The 19826-nt window shown below is 38.7% G+C and overlaps 1 protein-coding gene across 6 annotated transcripts in view; it reads left to right on the forward strand.

The window, feature by feature from the left end:
* afdna (afadin, adherens junction formation factor a) overlaps positions 1 to 18749 on the forward strand; it is a 240790-nt gene extending 222041 nt beyond the window's left edge. For 4 of the 6 annotated variants that reach the window (XM_043696281.1, XM_043696282.1, XM_043696283.1 and 1 more), the window contains 4 exons: positions 2746 to 2880; positions 3068 to 3593; positions 6803 to 6896; positions 17456 to 18749. In XM_043696281.1, coding sequence (XP_043552216.1) covers positions 2746 to 2880; positions 3068 to 3593; positions 6803 to 6896; positions 17456 to 17615 — 915 coding nt within the window. In that variant the 3' untranslated portion in view covers positions 17616 to 18749. The remainder of the gene's footprint in view (positions 1 to 2745; positions 2881 to 3067; positions 3594 to 6802; positions 6897 to 17455) is intronic. The other 2 variants (XM_043696286.1, XM_043696285.1) reach the window with 2 other exon arrangements.
* The last annotated feature ends 1077 nt before the right edge of the window (positions 18750 to 19826 follow it).

A 19826-nucleotide genomic window follows, 5' to 3' on the forward strand; every position in this document is an offset into this window, starting at 1 on the left:
CTTGTCAAATGCCTTACTAAAATCCATGTTTACTACATCCACTGCTCTACCCTCATCTACATGCTTGGTCACCTCCTCGAAGAATTCAATAAGACTTGTAAGGCAAGACTTACCCTTCACAAATCCGTGCTGGCTGTCCCTAATCAAGCAGTGTCTTTCCAGATACTCATAAATCCTATCCCTCAGTACCCTTTCCATTACTTTGCCTACCACCGAAGTAAGACTAACAGGCCTGTAATTCCCGGGGTTATCCCTATTCCCTTTTTTGAACAGGGGCACAACATTCGCTACTCTCCAGTCCCCTGGTACCACTCCCGTTGCCAGTGAAGACGAGAAGATCATTGCCAACGGTACTGCAATTTCCTCTCTTGCTTCCCACATAATCCTAGGATATATCCCGTCAGGCCCGGGGGACTTGTCTGTCCTCAAGTTGTTCAAAATGTCCAACACATCTTCCTTCCATCAGGTATCTCTTCTAGCTTACCAGTCCATTTCACACTCTCCTCTTCTACAATACGGTCCCTCTCGTTCGTAAATACTGAAGAGACGTACTTGTTCAAGACCTCTCCTATCTCTTCCGACTCAATACAGAGTCTCCCACTACTGTCCTTGATCGGACCTACCCTCGTTCTCGTCATTCTCATGTTTCTCACATACGCATAAAATGCCTTGGGGTTATCCTTGATCCTATCCGCCAACGATTTTTCATGCCCTCTCTTAGCTCTCCTAATCCCTTTCTTTAGGTCCCTTCTGGCTATCCTGTATCCCTCCAATGCTCTGTCTGAACCTTGTTTCCTCAACCTTATGTAAGCCCCCTTCTTCCTCTTTACAAGATATTCGACCTCCCTCATCAACCAAGGTTCCCTCACACGACCATCTCTTTCCTGCCTGACAGGTACATAATTATCAAGGACACGTCGTACCTGTTCCTTGAAAAAGTTCCACATTTCCACGACATCCTTCCCTGACAGCCTATGCTCCCAACTTATGCTCTTCAGATCCTATCTTACAGCATTGTATTTACCCTTCCCCCAATTGTAAAACCTACCCTGTTGCACGCACCTATCTCTCTCCATAACCAAGGTGAAAGTCACAGAATTGTGGTCACCATCACCAAAATGTTCACCCACTAACAAGCCCATCACTTGTCCCGGTTCATTACCAAGTACCAAATCCAATATGGCCTCCCCTCTGGTCAGACAATCTACATCTTGAGTTAGAAAAGCTTCCTGGACACACTGCACAAACACCGCCCCGTCCAATCTACTTGATCTAAAGAGCTTCCAATCAATAACTGGTGCTTTTCATCAGGTATAGTGTGTTGTCACAATTGATGCAAGGACGGGAAAGGAAATTTGTTTTTGAAAAGCAAATCATCAAATAAAAGTAGTGGTTCAGTTGCTTTATATGTTAAACTTTATTTAAAATATTATTACTGTCTTTGTCATATATCCCTTGTCTTTGATGTTGGATTGAGGTATGATTAAATTATATTTTAAAGTATCTCTTATTGTAAAGATGTGTCTGTAAAGCTAAATATTATAATGAGATCAGGGTACTGTTTTTGTGGAACTGAAATTGATTCCAGCTTTTCTCCCTATAAATACGGTCTGATTCAACTTATGCAATTTATTGGGTGTTAACATTGTTTGAAAGTGTCAAGCATGTGGTAGAACCTGTCAGAAAAATATGCTATGATGTGAGTTTTATAGTAATGAAATGTCAGAACACAACTTATAGTTTAGCAGTCACTATTGCCCTCATCAGTATTAGTGCTTCTCTAGTGTTTTATTTTAGTTGAAATGGCTGAGCAGGATTGCATCATTTCAGCTGACTAACACCTCAAACAATTTTCAGGAATTGTTGATCGAGCAGTTATGCTAATGGAAGTTGTTAATCTGTACTTAGAACTAAAGGAAGAGTGACATGTAGAATGCAAAATACAATGCTGCTTTGGCCATGGAGGAGCAAAATAAAGTAGTCATTCTTCTCTAACGAGATAGTCGCATTCCTCTGTGACCCCATGCTATACAAAAATCGTGCAATACAAATAATAATAATGTTGGCAATCTAATAGTGTTATAGCCAACACATTTTACAAGTTTACAATTTAGAAACGGTGTTCCCCACTTGCCAGCAGAACTGACTATATCTTGCCAGGGCTAACCTTTGGCTGCACATTGTAATTTTGATTGCATTTTGGATCTTTTTTTAAACCACTGTAGTATCTCTTTTCTATTGTTCAAATATCAAGGTAAAGCCTTGTTTAATTTATTTGTTCAAAAACTTCAAGATTGAGTAAGCTCTAAAACATAAATTGCTACTTGGAAAATTTATAACAATGTTCCATTATGTATTTTAAAAATTATCATTATTTGTGAGGCTGGCAGTCATCTTTTGGGGAAATCTGATCCTATAAATGAGTTACATTCTACAACATGTTGAGAGAAAATTACCTGACTAGATAAGTTGAAATTTACAATGTCAGTGCAGGTAATAATCTGCTGGTCATAGTCATTTTTGCCAGTGCAGGAATAGAACTTCAAAGCAGTTTGCTCTCTGATAGACTGCTGATATATCAGCATTAATGGTAATGTTCTGCAGTGTAGCATCCTGGTGATCGAAGTAAAAACTGTCTTATACATACCAAATGTACCATGAATTACTGGTAGCTTACTAGAAACAATTTTTGGGAGGATCTCCAATTGTTGAATTTAAAATTAAATATCAATAAATTAATTACAGTTGCAAGATGAAGAACGCAGGCGTCATCAACAGCTGGAAGATATCCGAAAAAGAGAAGCAGAAGAAAGAGCAAGGCAAGATAATGAGCGTCATCGTCAAGAGGAGGAGCAAGCAAGGAGAGAAACTGAAGAAAAGGTTGATGATTTTTTTTAATGTGCATTTTCTTGCTTTGCTCCTGTCCCCAGCAGCCATCAAGTTGGTGTTGAGAGGTTTTGCCTATTTACAATTTTTCCACCACATCGTATTCCAATGAATGTGTCAAAGCAGTTCTCTTTAATACTATTGTATTTTTCGCACTGACAGAAATTTCTGCTTTCCATAGAGAAGACAGGAAGAAGAATATTATACGCGTTTGGAAGCTGAAAGGCGTAGACAGCAGGAAGAAGCTGAGAGGAAGTTACTGCAACCTGATGAACCTGGTCTGTACAGGCCTCCCCTTCCAAGGAACTATGCTTCTGAAACCCAGCAGTATGAGTTCCCTCCCCCACCCCATTCATCTAACGCTCCTCCCCCTCCTCAGAGAAACATCTCTTACATGAAAACACAGATCGTCTCCCCTGACACAGTTTACACTGCCAAGTTTGTCCCATACAATGATGAGGACGAGGAAGATGCAAATCTTTCAGGTCAGGATAAGTACTCCGTCACAAGAAAATCGTATGGTGATCTCCCTTCTGCCCCTAAGCAGCCGCCATTCATTCGTCAACCCCGCCCGGTTTCAGATGGCTACTATCTTTCAAACTCATTCCGACCACCATCTGCCAATGCCAACAGTACTACTCCAAAAGCTGGTGTTCCCCCTCCCCCTCCAACCAAACCGAACTTCGTGCCACAGAGTGGTTCAAAAGGTAGAGATATAAACAAGTAACAATCTTGTATTCCTTTTTGATGTTTGGACTTTCTAAGTTCTTCCAACTTCCTTAGAGAGAATGCAACTATAATTGTTTCCTGATGTAAAATTCTCTTCCTCCAGAATAACACAAATTTCACTTGATATTCGAATCAATGAATCATTTTGCCTTTAAAGAATATTCTCTTTTCAATTTCTTAGTTTCTATCTCAGATTTTCCTGTCCTCTCGAATTAGATATTTTTGTTGCACTCCCCTAATATGCTTAGTGGATACCTGATCCTTTACTTTAATTTGTTCCAATCAAAGTACTGTTGGTTTTGGTTTTTAATCTGTTCTGTGAATGAATGCATCTCAAATGCCCCTCTCCATATACTGGAAGAGAAGGTGGCATGGTATGCTTGCAGTTTTTATCCATTTTGAGAATTTCAAGCCTTCTCTTTTACTGTTCATGTGGCAAAGGGGAACTGATCTGGTGTGATCTAACTTAGCATTATGAGTGGAATTAGTTGTGAATCAACAACAAACATGCTTGTTGAGATTCTATAAATGTCTGCCTCTTAAATTTAAATTTGTAATCTATTGGTTAACTAGGAACTATTCAAACAACAGTTTGTTGATAGGTAAATTAAGATTCACAACTATTTGTCCATAATGCATAGAATGCAATCTGGCTATAGAATTTGATTACTCAAAATTATAGTCTGTATTGTATTCATATTCTCTTCAATCATTACCTAACACTGTCATTTGCCTTACTCATTTTTTTCATTTTGTGCTTAACCAAACTCCCTGCTGTACATTTTTATAAAAAATAAATTGCTAATGCATTAGTAATGTTTTTGAATGGTAGCAAAAGAAACCAAGTTTATGTTGATGTCTTTGTTTTACAAAGCAGAAAACTATACAATTGTTACAACTTGTAAATTATTAAGTCTTTGATGAAATAATATCAATAATTTGGAATATGTATTTTGGTTTTAAACCCAATCTATAATTGGTCAACATGTACAATGGGAAAAATAATTTTAGACTTTAGTTTGGGGAAGGGGAAAGAAATATTTAGCATCCAGATCAGAGAAATCTAGGTTTAAGTTTGTGCAACCAGTCAGAATGCTGCTGAAACTCTGATGCACACAGTACATTATAGTTTATACTGTCTTAGGAGTAATATTCATGCCCAGAGACCCTCCGTGATTATCCTATTAATTTCACTATCAAAGATTTGGTCTGAATAGATGGGATTTACCTGGAACCTTGGTCTGGAAATGTTACACAGTGTGATCTATGGTAAAGATCCTTGATTAACTAACATAACTCAATTGAATTCTGCAACCAACTGCCATGCGGTCCCTCCTTTCTTCATCACCACCTACTCCTCTTCCACATTCTCCATCCTCACTGCCTCCTTGCCTCATCCATCTCCCACTTGCTTCATCCCCCTCCCGCACCTCTATTCTCGTTTACTACCACTACCACCCTTCCACAGCTTTCATAGAATGAAATAATCATCTCCCAGTGTCCATTGTGCAGTGTTTGCACAGCTCCATCCCCTGGTTAGTGGTTTCCTTGGCTCAGTGAATGCTTGGTAAAGAGTTCTGCATTTCACAAATTATTTCTCACTATGCCTACAATATTTTGAAAGTACAGTAATATAACATGCGAAATAAAGACAGCTGTCTTTAATTTCCAAAATGCTTCCCCAGATAGCATAAAATTGAAAATTGGTTTGCCTTCAATTAAAATTTTAAAGCATGTATGACTTGATCATTTAGGTTACATGCTCCATTTGCATGCATCTATTCCCCTTTTCCATCAAGCTAAATGTGCTCCAGTCTTGAATTCTCATCTTGCTCTTCTAGCCCTCTTTATGCTCTGTGTTTTGACACCATTGCCACTGAACGTCTGACCTCCAATTTGTTTTCTCTTCACACCAACTGAGTTCTCTCTTCTCTAGTATTGTCCAATTCCCTTTTAACACTTGCTTCCATGAACAAATATCCCATGTCAAACCCACATTTAATTCTCTGCTTTACAAACTGAGACCCCATTACATTTCCATGAGTTCTTGAATATATTGTTGAATATTTCAATATTGTTGAAAGTCCATGTTTGAACATGTCCAATCAGGATTCCACCAATTTCTAATGAAAATCATAGGATATTCACTGTGATTGTGATATATTGTTTCCTATTGACCTCTGTGCACCAAGGCTGATTGTACCAAGTGCTGTCTCTTGTCCAATTGAGTGGAACTTAAACAACTTGCTTTTATTATCTCTGCTGTATATCCTGCAATGAGTTATTTTATCATATATTGTTAACATATATTGTTAACATATAGTGACCGACCACTAACCTCTTTCTTTGTCCCACTCCCATCCCTCCCCGAAATAAAGTTATACTTGATCCTAATTGTTGATAAGCTGCTTGTCTGCAACCCAGTCATGTGTAACTGCAATTATCATCAATCAAGTATACAGAAGACCCAAGTTACAATCTTCTGCCTCTGACACAACTCAGTTCTCCTAAAATTCCAAGTCAACCAATTTAAAATTTGCAACATTGTGTTCCTCCTTTTCCTCCTCATTTCTATACCATTGTTTCACCCCACAACCTTCCAAAAACTCTGCATTCTTCCAGTTCCATCCTCTTGTGTATCGCCAGTTTATTTTTGTCCCAACATTGACCATAAGATCTAGAATTTTCTTTCTAACTTCTCCATTGCTTCCATAATTAAGAACCTTCTTAAAATCTGTTTTTATAACTGACCCTTCTTCAGATGCAAATTACTTTTTTCAGACAACACCCGTCTGAAGCCTTGGAACATTATCCAGTATTACAAGTGTTAAGTAAAGGTAAATTATTATTCTGTAGCAAACCTTCTAATCAGAGGATTTTTAAACCTAAATAGTAGGATCAGTATTACTGTCAATACAAGGCTGGAGTTTCTGATCCTGGACAGCGTGCAACTCATTTTGTTGCTTTATCTGGTAAAATAAAAATTGAAGTCATTGTTCAGTTTTTTAACATGAAGTTTCTCTTCTGAGAATTTGTAGTCCATTGTTATAAAAACACACTCTTCCGTTTATTTTCCTACCATTCAATTTCCAGTATTGAAAGTTCATATTTTGTATGGGCTTTTGCATTTCATTATTCCTGATTGTGATCTAACCCTTTCAAGCTAAATATTTTACTTATTAATTAGGATTTGGTCCTTATGGCGGATCAACTACAAGTAGCATTGGAGCAAATGAAGTTTACAAAAGCCCGAGAGAGAAGCGTCCTGAGCAGAATAAAGGGTAAGGTTGACACATTGTTCTCAATGTATACAAGCTTTATATTTGCAAATGCCTAGTACTGTGTTTTTTTTATTTATAGGATGAACCCCAATTCTTTGAAGGTACAAGGCACAATTAAAACTTACTCTTCGGGTGCTTTCCGAAAGTGCCTCTTAATGATTTCCTGTTGGAACAGTCAGTTCAGTCTTGGGCAAAGACTATAAAAGTTACATGATACATAAAGTAGAAAAAGTCATTTCTGGCCCAACTAGTCAGTATTCATGTTTATTCTTGGCACAAGTTGTTATTGCAGCTTTGTTATTACAGGCTTATTTGTATTTTTCTCCAAAGTGTTTGCAATATTTTGGGAATCACATTTGGATTAAAGAAACTGCAACACAACAATTTAATACACAGTTTAACAAGCACCACAGTGGGCTATTCTAACTGTGAGGGAGATGTAACATTAAGGAATTAACATCACATCTATCTGAAAGCACAAATCGTGTATGTGCCCCATTGACAGGTTGAAAAGGTGGTGCATGGGTAGCAAAATCCAGGTTTATTGGAAATAGTTGCATTGCCCAATTCTAAAAATTGCAGGTTTAATTGTTTCTTGCTACTGAGCATTATTACTAATGTCATCTCGTTCCTCCCCCTCAGTCGAAGCAAAATGCTTAGAGGCAGTATGGTTTTACCTCCTCCTTCTTTATTCCGGGCCCTGGACGGAGAGAGAACAATCGCCCACGTGCACAAGGACACGAGTTCTCTGACTTCTCTCTTGACCAGCAGTTTCTTAATGAATTGTAAATCATTTTACAGGGAGGAGCATCCAGATAAGGCAACGTGTAATCAATGACCTGTTGATTGGGTGACCGTTACAATCAGCGAGTGTTAATAGTAAAGATTAAGCCATCTGGAGTTACACAATGAATGTTCTTAACCTTAACTGGCTTCACATAATGAATACTTCTCACCTTGTTAAACGGACCTTACAAACTGAATGTTTCCAATATTGTTAAATGGCTCTACATAATGAATGCTTTTCCATCTTGTTAACACATTGCCCTTGCCTCCAGCACCCCATTGTTAACTGCAAGTTCTTATCTGATCTGAGTTATGCTCAACTGAACTTCTTGTTTCACAAATTCAAAACTTAACTTTTTGCCTACCTGCTTATACCCGATACACATCCTCACTAAGAGATAGATAACAACCAGGTTGGAGCCATTGACCTACAGTGCTGTAGCATGGAATCTATCAATTCAAGCAGTTTTTAAATTCCATATTTATCTTTAGTTATGTCATTGGAACCTATTTTGAGAATTTGCAAGTTATCATAATTTTCGAATGGGTTGTGTTTTCATATGCTAGTAAGCTTATCTTTTGATAAGGTTTCTTTTTTTTTGGACTGAAAGAAAGCTCAAAATTTAAATAAACGCTCCAGACTGAATTTGTACTTTGTCAAATTTCCAACTATTATCTTGGGTGTATCTGGTGTTGGACAACGACTCCATATTTTACATCAAGTGAAAACAATGTGCCAGACTAAAGAAAGATTTGTGATCTAAGGGTGCAATAACTTCCATAAGTGCAAATTCTGAAAGCCAGGACAGAATAGGGAAGATTATGCATTTTAAGAAATAATTTGGCACATAATGCCTTATTACTGTATATAACATCATCCAAAGATACAGCACTGAAGGGGCTCATTCAGCCAAATTGTTGCAGCTGTTTGAAAGAGCAAACTAATTAATCTCACTCCTGTTAAGAGCTTCAAAACATTTCCTATATCAGGTTAAATACTCAAATCCTTAAGTTATTATTGTCCTGCCAGTATTCCAGATCTCACTAACTCCGTGCTTAAGAGCAGTTTCCTAATGTCACTTCTGGTTCTCTCAGTTACTTTTAATCTGTAATCTTCAGTTACTGTTCTAATTCCATGAGAAATGTATTTCCTTAATCATGAGACGTTAAGAGTAACTATGAACATTTCTATTGTCTCCTGTTAACCACCTCAGCTCAAAGACAAACCCATAGTAATTATAAGTTGATCCAGCATATAAATGACCCCTTTTTTAAGCACCAAAATGCATGTTTAAGCCAATTCAACATATAAATCAAACTCCAATTTTTTCTGTCAAAAAAATCAATGTTTAAGTTCATGCTTGCCTTGAGTTGGAACAAGGGATTGAGCAAGGTGCTGCAGGTAGTGTTTCCATTGGGTGCATGATTTGATGCACACAAAGGTTAACAGCACATGCTAACGGCTTAATAAGTGGGTCCACCTGTAAAAAGACTGATGGACAAAGCTGTTTTCAAGTCAGAACATAACATTTCCAGGATCAAATGCACTGTGAAAACCAGGGTCAACCACTGGACTGATTGCAAGAAATATAATGAGTCCTTGACATTAAATTGTCACCACAAATGTGATGCATATATACTCAAATGGACCAAATCAAAATCACATCCCTGATGAAGGACTTGTATCCAAAACGTCAACTCCCCTGCTCCTCGTATGCTGTCTGACCTGCTGTGCCTTTCCAGCACCACACTTTTTGACTCTGATCTCCCAACATCTACAGTCCTCATTTTCTCCTGGGTCAAATCAGATGTTGAGTCTAGCAAAGAAATTGGTGCAACAGCTGATAATGTAGCAGATTTGTGGAACAAAATATCTTTCATTATGACAGAATACAAGAGCACTCAGATGCTTCCAAAAAACCTTAACCAAAAGGATCAATTTCCAGCAATTTAGCAGCAAAAAATAATACCCATTGTCAAATTGGCAACATGGGTAAAATGCCCATGAATTTCAATTTGCCCCACCATCTGAAATGTCAAATGAGAAGATTCCAAAATAATTCCAGTGAAGACTTCAGGGCATGAAAAGATAATATTGATGAGTTTGCATGGTCATCTGAACAAAATTAAATATATAGTAAGGTCAAAAGGTGCCTACAAAGAAATAAAATGCAAATTGTGGTTGTGTTGAGTGGTCTGCATTCTGTTAAATCTTGTGGATGTGTGTCTCAACAAGCCGTTCAAGGATCATGTTACTATCAAATGAAGTCCAAAATGGACCAAAATTTTCTCAATCACAGCATAAAGGTTGACATTGTGTATGAAAACAATTTTTTTCACTTCCAAAGTTACGCCTAAAAATTATACGTACTTTCATTTTTTCTGTCCTCTGGCCAAATGGTTAATGAAGAAAAATGCTAGCTGCCCCACTTGATGTTTGTGAGGTTTCATCGTCAAATCTTGGGGATGTGATTAATGCACAAAATAGGAACAGGAGCAGATCATTTAGTCCATTGAGCCCTGCCATTCAATGATGGAGGATGATCAAACACTTCAGTGCCTTTACCCTTTATGCCAGTAACCTAGTTGCCACTAGTAATCAGGAATCTAGAATCTCAGCCTTAAACATGCTCGAAGACTGAGCTTCCCCAGATCTTTGAAATTTTCTAACAAAGTTCATCGCCATCTTGGACCCAACTGGCACCTCCCTTATTTTTAACTTGTGCCTTGGTTTTCAACTCCCAAACCAGGAGAAACATCTTTCCTGCATCTAGCCTGTGTATCCCCTTTAAGTTTTTAGTTAAAATCACCCCTCATTCTTTAAATATAGACCCAGTTTGCTCAATTTCTCTTCATATGACAATTGTAGGAACAATCTAGTGAACATTGATTGCACTCCTCTTCTATGACAGTGACGTGCAGGAGTGATATCTTTCCTGAGATAAGGAGGCCAAAGTCGCCACAGTGCTTCAGATATCTATCCAAGCTTCTGTACAAATGAAGCAAGACTTCACTCCTCCTGTACTCAAATTCCTTTGTAATAAACATTAGCATTCAATCAGCCTTCCTAATAGCTTGCTGCACCTAGATATTAGTCTTCAGTGACTCATCAGCAAGGATACCTAGGTCCCTTTTGTACACTTACATTTTCCAATCCCTAGCTCTATATTATTGATATAAATTGCAAAGAGCTGGCCTAAGTGCTGATGCTTGCAATAGCTTGTTAGTCATAGCCTGCCAATGTGAGAATGACTTATTTATTCCTCTTCTGTTTTCTATCTGTTGCCAGTCAATCCAAGTCAGTACATTACCTCCTGAAGAAGGGCTTATGCCCGAAACGTCGATTCTCCTGCTTCTTGGATGCTGCCTGACCTGCTACACTTTTCCAGCAACACATTTTTCAGCTCTGATCTCCAGTATCTGCTTCCTCACTTTCTCCACATTACCTCCTCTCCCAATGCTTCCGTTTTTCTAACCAGCTTCCTGTTAGGAACTTCCTCAAACTACTTGTGAAAACCGAAGTATACTACAATCATCAGCTCTCCTTTTTAAAAATTTTGATAGTAACAGCTTAAAGGCAAATTTCTCAAAACCTATTTCCTATTTGCAAATCCAGATGTGTATTTATCACATCCTTTGCAATAGATTCTAGCATTTATAGACATTTTTTAGAATCATAGAATAGAATCATAGAATCCCTACAGTGCCGCACCGATCTTCTGAAGAGTAACCCACCCAGATGCATTCCTCTACCCTATTATCCTACATTTACCCCTGACTAATGCATCTAACCTCCACATCCCTGAACTCTATGGGAATTTTTAGCGTGTCCAATTCACCTAACCTGCACATCTTTGGATTGTGGGAGGAAACCAGAGTACCTGGGGGAAACCCATGCACATGGCGGAGAATGTGCAAACAGTCGCCAGAGGCTGGAATTGAACCTGGGTCCCTGGCACTGTGAGGCAGCAGTGCAAACCACTGAGCCACTGCTGCCCTCACCATTTTAAGATGTCATCATCTATTTCCCCACATTCTGTATTTTCCATATCTTCTCCACAGTAAACACTGATTCAAAACGCTTGTGTAGTATCTCCCCCCATTTCTTGTGGTTCCACACATAGGCTGCTTTGTAGATATTTGAGGGGTCCTATTGTCACCCTGTTTGCCAAAGTTATCTCCTGTCCCCTTTTTGCCCTCTTGCTTTCCTCCTTAAGTGTACTCCTACTGCCTTATACTCTTCTAAGGATTCACTTGATCTCTGCTGTCTATACCTGACATATACATCCTTTTTCTTGACCAAAACCTCAATTTCTCGAGACATCCAGCAGTCCCTACACCCATCAGCCTTGCCTTTCACCTTAATAGGAACATACTGTCTCTGGACTCTTGTTACCTCATTTTTTTTTTAAGGCTTCCTATTTTCCAGCTGTGCCTTTACCTGTAAAGGCACAGCTGGAAAAGTGTTGGCAAATGGAACTAAATTAGTTTAGGGTATCTGGTCGCCATGGACAAATTGGACCAAAGGGTCGGTTTCAGTGCTGTACATTTCTATGACACAGTCCCTACACCCATCAGCCTTGCCTTTCACCCTAATAGGAACATACTGTCTCTGGACTCTTGTTACCTCATTTTTTTTAAGGCTTCCTATTTTCCAGCTGTGCCTTTACCTGTAAACATCAACCCCCTGTCAACTTTTGAAAGTTTTTGCCAAGTGTTGGCAAATGGAACTAAATTAGTTTAGGGTATCTGGTCGCCATGGACAAATTGGACCAAAGGGTCGGTTTCAGTGCTGTACATTTCTATGACACTTTTCTCGACTACTGATGTAAGGTTTGCAGATCTATACTTGCCCATTTTCTCTCTCGCTCGCTCACTCACTCCTTAAAAGTGGGGTGACATTTGGTACCTTCTAATCCACAGGAATTATCCCAAAATCTAGAATTTTGAAAGGTAATCACCAATGCATCAAATTTCTATAGTCACTTGCTTCAAAACTGGGATGAAGACCATCAGGTTCTAGAGATTTATCAACTTGCAGCCCCAATAATTTCTCCAGTATAGTTGTCTTATGATTTCTTTCAATTCCTCATTCCCTCTAGCCACTTGGATCTCTCATTCTGGGAAATTTCTCTTATCATTCTCACTGAAAACAGACAGTAATCATTTAGCTTAAAGGCAATATACTGCCAATGTTGGAATTCTGAATCAAACACAGCATGCTAGAGCAACTCAGCAGGTCTGGCAGCATCTGTAGGGCAAGAGACAATTAACATTTTGACTCATTTGATTTCTTTGTCCACAATGCTGTCAGACCTGCTAAGTTTTTCCAACATTGTGTTAGTTTTCATCTTTTAGCTTATCTGCTATTTCTTTCTTCCACATTATAAATTGTCTTGACTCTTCCTGTAATGGGTTAAAAAGTGTGGCACTGGAAAAAAACACAGCAGGTCAGGCAGCATCCGAGGAACGGGAGTGTCATACGGGCATAAGCCTTTCAACAGGAATGGAGCTGAGAGATAAATGGAGGGTTAGGGCTGGGGGAGAAAGTAGGTGGGAAGTGATTGTGATAGGTTGATGGGAGGGTAGAGTGGATAGGTGGGCAGGAAGGTGAACAGGTAGGTCGTGTCAAGAGAGTGGCGCTGAGTTGGCAGATTGAATCTAGGATGATGTGGGGATTGAGATCCCCGGTGACCTATCCTACCTGTCCATCTATCTTCCCATCTATCCATTCCACCCTTCCCATTGACTTATCACAATCATCTCCAGTCCTTCTTCCTGTAATGGATCTACATTCATTTTAGCCAAACATTCCCTTTCACTTACTTGGGTAAACTTTTGCAGTCCATTTTTATGTTTGCTAGTTTGTTCTGTTCTGTTCTCCCTCTCCTTATCAGTTTCTTGGTTCTTGTTTGTTATGTTCTATAAATCTCCCAACCTCTAAATAGCATACCTCTGAGTCATAGAGCTGTACAACATGGAAACAGAACCTTTAGTCTAACTCGTGCATGTTGACCAGATATTCTCAATTAATTTATTTCCATTTGCCAGTATTTGGCCCATATCCCTGTAAATCCTTCCTATTCAAGTAGCCATCCAGATGCCTTTTAAATGTCGTAATTGGACCAGCCTCCAGCACTACCATCTGGCAGCTCATTCCATAGACGCACCACACTCTGTGTGAGAACATTGCCCCTTAGAACCCTTTTAAATCTTTCCTCTCCCACTTTAAGCCTATGCCTTCTAGTTCTGGACTCCCCTACCCCAGGCAAAAGTTCATATCTATTTACCCTATCGATGCCCCTCATGATTGTATAAACCTCCTATGAGGTCACCAGTTCTCAAGGGAAGATAGCCCTAGTCCATTCAGCCTCTCCCCACAGCTCAATCCCTCCAACCCTGGCAACATCCTTGTAAATCTTTTTTGCACCCTCTCAAGTTTCACAGCATCCTCCCTATAGCAGGGACACCATAAGTGAATACTGTATTCCAAAGTGGCCTAATTAATATACTGTACAACCGCAACATGACCTCTCAACTTCTATACTCAATGCATTGTATTTGGTATGCTTTCTTTTATTGGACATTCTTCACTATCCCGTCTGCTTCCAAGGAACAATGAACCTGTACTCCAAGGTCTCATTGTTCAGCAACACTTCTCCAGAACTTTACCATTAAGTGTGTAAGACTTGCCCTGATTTGCCTTTCCAGAATGCAGCACCTCACATTTATCTAAATTAAACTCCATCTGCCATTCATTGGCCCATCTGATCAAAATCTTATTGTACTTTTGAGTAGCCACCTTCACTGTCCACTACACTTCCAATTTTGGTGTAATCTGCAAAATTCCTAACCAATTGGTGGTGTAGTGCAGAGCGAAGAGGGTTATCTCTGATTACAACAGGATCTTGACCAGATGAACCAATGGGCTGAGAAGTGGCAGATGGAGTTTAATTCAGGTAAATGCGAGGTGCTGCATTTTGGGAAAGCAAATCTTAGCAGGACTTATACACTTAATGGTAAGTTCCTAGGGAGTGTTGCTGAACAAAGAGACCTTGGAGTGCAGCTTCATAGCTCCTTGAAAGTAGAGTCGCAGGTTGTTAGGATAGTGAAGAAGGCGTTTGGTATGCTTTCCTTTATTGGTCACAGTATTGAGTAGAGGAGTTGGGAGGTCATGTTGCGGCTATACAGGACATTGGTTAGGCCACTGTTGGAATATTGCATGCAATTCTGGTCGTCTTCCTATCGGAAAGATGTTGTGAAACTTGAAAGTGTTCAGAAAAGATTTACAAGGATGTTGCCAGGGATGGAGGATTTGAGCTATAGGGAGAGACTGAACAGACTGGGGCTGTTTTCCCTGGAACGTTGGAGGCTGAGGGGTGACCTTAGAGGCTTACAAAATTGAGGGGCATGGATAGGATAAATTGGCAAAAGTCTTTTCCCTGGGGTCAGGGAGTCCAGAACGAGACAGCATAGGTTTAGGGTGAGAGGGGAAAGATATAAAAGAGACCTAAGGGGCAACTTTTTCACGCAGAGGGTGGTACATGTATGGAATGAGCTTCCAGAGGAATTGGTGGAGGCTGGTAAAATTGCAACATTTAAGAGGCATTTGGATGGGTATATGAATAGGAAGGGTTTGGATGGATATGGACCGGGTGTTGGCAAATGGGGCTAGATTGGGTTGGACCAAAGAGTCTGTTTCCATGCTGTACATCTCTATGATTCTATACCTGTTGTGTTCACATCTAGATCACGTACATAAATGATAAAAAGCAGTGGACCCAGCACTGATCCTTGTGGCACACTGCTAGTCATAGTTTGAAAAGCAATCCTCCACCACCATCCTCTGTCTTCTACCTTAGAGCCATTTCTTTTAATCACATACAAATCTGAACTTACTTTGTCAACTGCAGTTGACTGAGTTTTCTGAAGGAATATATCATTCTTGTAAGTCATGTAGTAGTTCCTTACACTGAATTGCTGATGTATAGGCATGAAGTTCAATGGATTGTTTGAGTTAACCTCAACCAGCTTGTGTCTCATGCCTTCATAATTTCCTTTATTCAAATTAAACATCCTTGCTTCCTAACTACCTCACTCTTATAATTTTAAATTCTATCACATTGTTATCTTTCATCCTGAAAGATATTTTTTACAACAAGGTTGTGAATTAGCCTTTTTTCATTTCATCATTCTAGATCTAAAATAGCATGTCCTTTAGTTGGCTCTTCAACATACTGCTCTGGGATACCATCCCTAACACACTCCAGAAACTCATCCTCCACAGGTTTAGTGCTTTATTCGATTCCCTGTCAATATGCACATTGAAGTTACCCTTGAATACTGTCTTCCCCATGATACATATTTCTCTCATCTCTTGATTTATACCATTCCCAACACTGCCACTGCTATTTGATGGTGGTCTATAAATAACTTAAACTAATGTCTGCCACCCCTTGCTGTTTTTGGTTCCAACCAGACAGATTCAACACATCATTCTTCTGATCTGGGATTATCTTACTAATGTACTAAACCCATTTCTTAGTATCAGTGCAGCTCCCCCTCCTTTCCTTCAATGTTGTCAAATCATGAAAAAAAAATGGAATATCCATCTCAATGGATAGAGTAGATAATTTGACAGAAGAATAATTCTGAAAATGAATATACCACATCAGATCCACAATAGGATCCTTATGATACCAAAGCCAAATGAAATCTTTGCACTGGATCTTGAAATACAGCATCTAATGCGGTTTTTAAAACATTGTAGTTCAAATTTTCCAATTGAATAAAACACAACAAATCAACTTGAATTACTATTTTTTCACATTTCAGAATGGTAGTCAGCTACATAAACATTGGCCTTTTACAACTTCGATTAGGGGTGCTAATACATTTTTTGGAATAATTTTCTGGTGAGGTTTTTTTTTGACTAAGCAACATAATTAATTTGGAATAATTGTCAAACTGAGAAACAGTACATTGCATTGATTCTGAAAATGCAATTGTTCTTTCTGTAAAGTTGATTTTGTAGCATGAAACTGGAGTTATTCCCAACAATTATAATGACCAGCAAATGTAGACTTCCAGACGATAGAAATAGAAGAACCCATTAGCACATTTCTCAACTAATACATAAAGGAAAGGGAACTTGTTTGCTCTCACCTTATTTATATCAGTTGCAACAGTGAAATTATACATTTTAGGATTAGTGAACTATGTGCAGGCATTTTAACTGTTTCAGTAGTCCACACAGAGGAAAAGAAAAAATATTGGAGGTCTGAAATTTTTTGTGTATTGAGGAGATTGCGGTGTGTTCCTTTCCAAGAGATTATCCCAAAGTATATTTACGTATTTATCTTGAAGCTTTGCAGTTTCATGTAGTTACTGTCAGTTAGAATTGTCCAATTCATTTGAGACACATTTTGCAATTATGATAGTAGTGCAGTGAAAGTGACTGTCTCCAATATCTTACATCCATTATTTCCAGTGTAGGTTTATTAGGTTGCTGACAATGCGCAAACTTCAGACAGGGGTTTGCAGGCAGAGGAGGTTTGTCATTATATTTTCATGAATTCTGCACTTGTTTGCAGTTTAATACCTTGAAGCAGAAAGATACTGATGCATTGGAACTTTTTTAAAAAAGAAACTAACTTTAAATAAATATTTTTAAATTGGTGCTACATTGCAACTAGTAATTGTGAAAAGAATGAATCTGGACTATAATTATATATATTCCAGCATATTAACGGTTTTTTTTAAATTTAAAAAAGGAACGGCCAAGAGCCAGAAGCACCGGCTGTGAAAGGATCCCCAGAAAATCTAACATTTAAAGAACGTCAGCGTCTTTTCTCACATGGACAGGACATTTCTAACAAAGTGAAGGCATCACGAAAACTGATGGAACTAGAAAATGAGCTGAACACAAAATAAAGTTGGCGTCTTATGAATGTGTTAATGAAACACTCAGTATATAATCTATGCTAGGTTGTACAGGCTAAATCTTTGACTCCTGCAACTCTAAAGTAGGATGCAGGAAATCTTTCACTATGGCAAGTTGCATACCAAGCATATTATAAGTTAGCTATACAAATTGAGCACTGTTAAATGTTTTAATAAAGTTAAATGAAGGTAATGGTCACTTTTACAAAGTTTTGGGGTTCTGATTTTCTGAGAGTGCACTACACCTGGAAATGGCATATGGTGAAGCAAAATGGTATAATACAGAACTGTAAACATTGTAATGTAGAAGCTTTTAAATGTATTGGAAGAAACCTTGCCCAGCAGCTGGTGCCTCAATCGTTTCAGCTATGCAGTAGGTGGCTAATAAATGGGAAGTGTGGACCTCATTCTACTTACAAGAAAGAAAAGCTTTCTTCTATGTGCATTTTAATAAAACTTGTTATGATTCCAACCAAAATTTCCTCTTAGCTAGATGTTCTGATTTGGATTTTAAAGTTGTTGAACAATTTTCTGTATGATATTGTGGTCTATAATTGTAATTAGGGATAAATGCACACTTCTAAGCATAGAGTAGACTTCCACTGCCTTAGGAAAGGAATCACTTTATATTAAATGTACAATAATTAAAATGTCTAATGAAGATTGGAGTGTAAATATTTTTTTTACTTATGAAGCTGTTTCACGTGGTACAGAAGAGTGCTGTACCATTTCAGCTGTGTAGCAAGAACCAGTAGAGAAGAGAATGAGAATAAACCCCCTCATGAAGGACATGTTTGAAGCTTGCTGTATTTAAAGTTGAACAGGTGATTTGGTGATTGCCAGAGTCCTGAATACCAACAGCATGATACAAACAACTGGAACAAATTAGTGTAATTTTATAAATGAAAAATAAATTGCTATTGTTTCTGTGCTGCTGGCATTCAGAGCTCTTAGAGGAAAACTTATATTTCATGGATTCTGTTGGGTTTACAGAGTTCTTTTGTGTGATCACCACTAGCGTGCTGTTATTAAACTGTTTACTGATCTCCAGAACTGCTGTAGTATCTTATTTCTACTGTATTTCACTTGCAACCTATTTTTAATAAATTACTTTGTATGTATTCAGAAGTTGTCTTGGCTTGCTTTTGCCTGTAAAGCTTTAAGTGTGCATTTGATTCAAGACATATCGACTAACTGGATATATGGTATACAGTTTAATGTATTAGAATGCCATACTTCTCATGAAATCTAGACTTAGAAATTGTTTCAGATATTTTGTGATACAATGAACAAGTTATCATTCTTGATTAAAGAACTTTGATTTTGGTATCAAGAAATTTGTATTTGAAAAATCATTCTCTTCCTACTAAATTAAAATTAGCAACCATTCAAAAAGGTACTGCTTCATAGAGTAATACAGCACGAAACCAGACCTTACGGTCCAACTCATCCATGTCAATCAGATATCATAAACCAATCTAGTCCCATTTGCCAGTATTTGGCCCATATCCCTCTAAACCCATCCTATTCATGGACCCATTCAGATGCCTTTTAAACGTTGTAATTGTATCTGCTTCCTCTGGCAGCTCATTCTATACACACACCACCCTCTGCATAAAAAAGTTCCCCCTCTGCTCTGTTTTAAATCTTTTCCCTCTCTCCTTAAACCTATGCCCTCTAATTTTGGACTCCCCTACCCTGTGAAAAAGACTTTGGCTATGCACCCTATCCATGCTCCTCATGATTTTATGAACCGCTATAAGGTTACCCTTCAGCTTCCAAAACTCTACGGCAAAAACAAAAGCCCCAGCCCATCCAGTCACTCCCCATAGCTCAAACCTGCCAATCTTGGAAACTTCTTTTTCTGCACTCATTCAAGTTTCACAACATCTTTCCTGTAGCAGGAAGACCAGGATTGCATGCAGTCTACCAAAGGTGGTCTAATCAACTTCCTGTACAGCTGCAACATGACATTTCAACACTCCTATTCAATACACTGACCAGTGAAGGCAAGCAGACAAGATGCCTCCTTCACCATCCTGCCTACTTGTGAGGAGAAAGTGAGGTCTGCAGATGCTGGAGATCAGAGATGGAAATGTGTTGCTGGAAAAGCGCAGCAGGTCAGGCAGCATCTAGGGAACAGGAGAATCGACGTTTCGGGCATTAGCCCTTCTTCAGGAAGAAGGGCTAATGCCCGAAACG

The sequence above is a fragment of the Chiloscyllium plagiosum genome, chromosome 9, assembly GCF_004010195.1.
Source record: "Chiloscyllium plagiosum isolate BGI_BamShark_2017 chromosome 9, ASM401019v2, whole genome shotgun sequence".
Taxonomy (NCBI): domain Eukaryota; kingdom Metazoa; phylum Chordata; class Chondrichthyes; order Orectolobiformes; family Hemiscylliidae; genus Chiloscyllium; species Chiloscyllium plagiosum.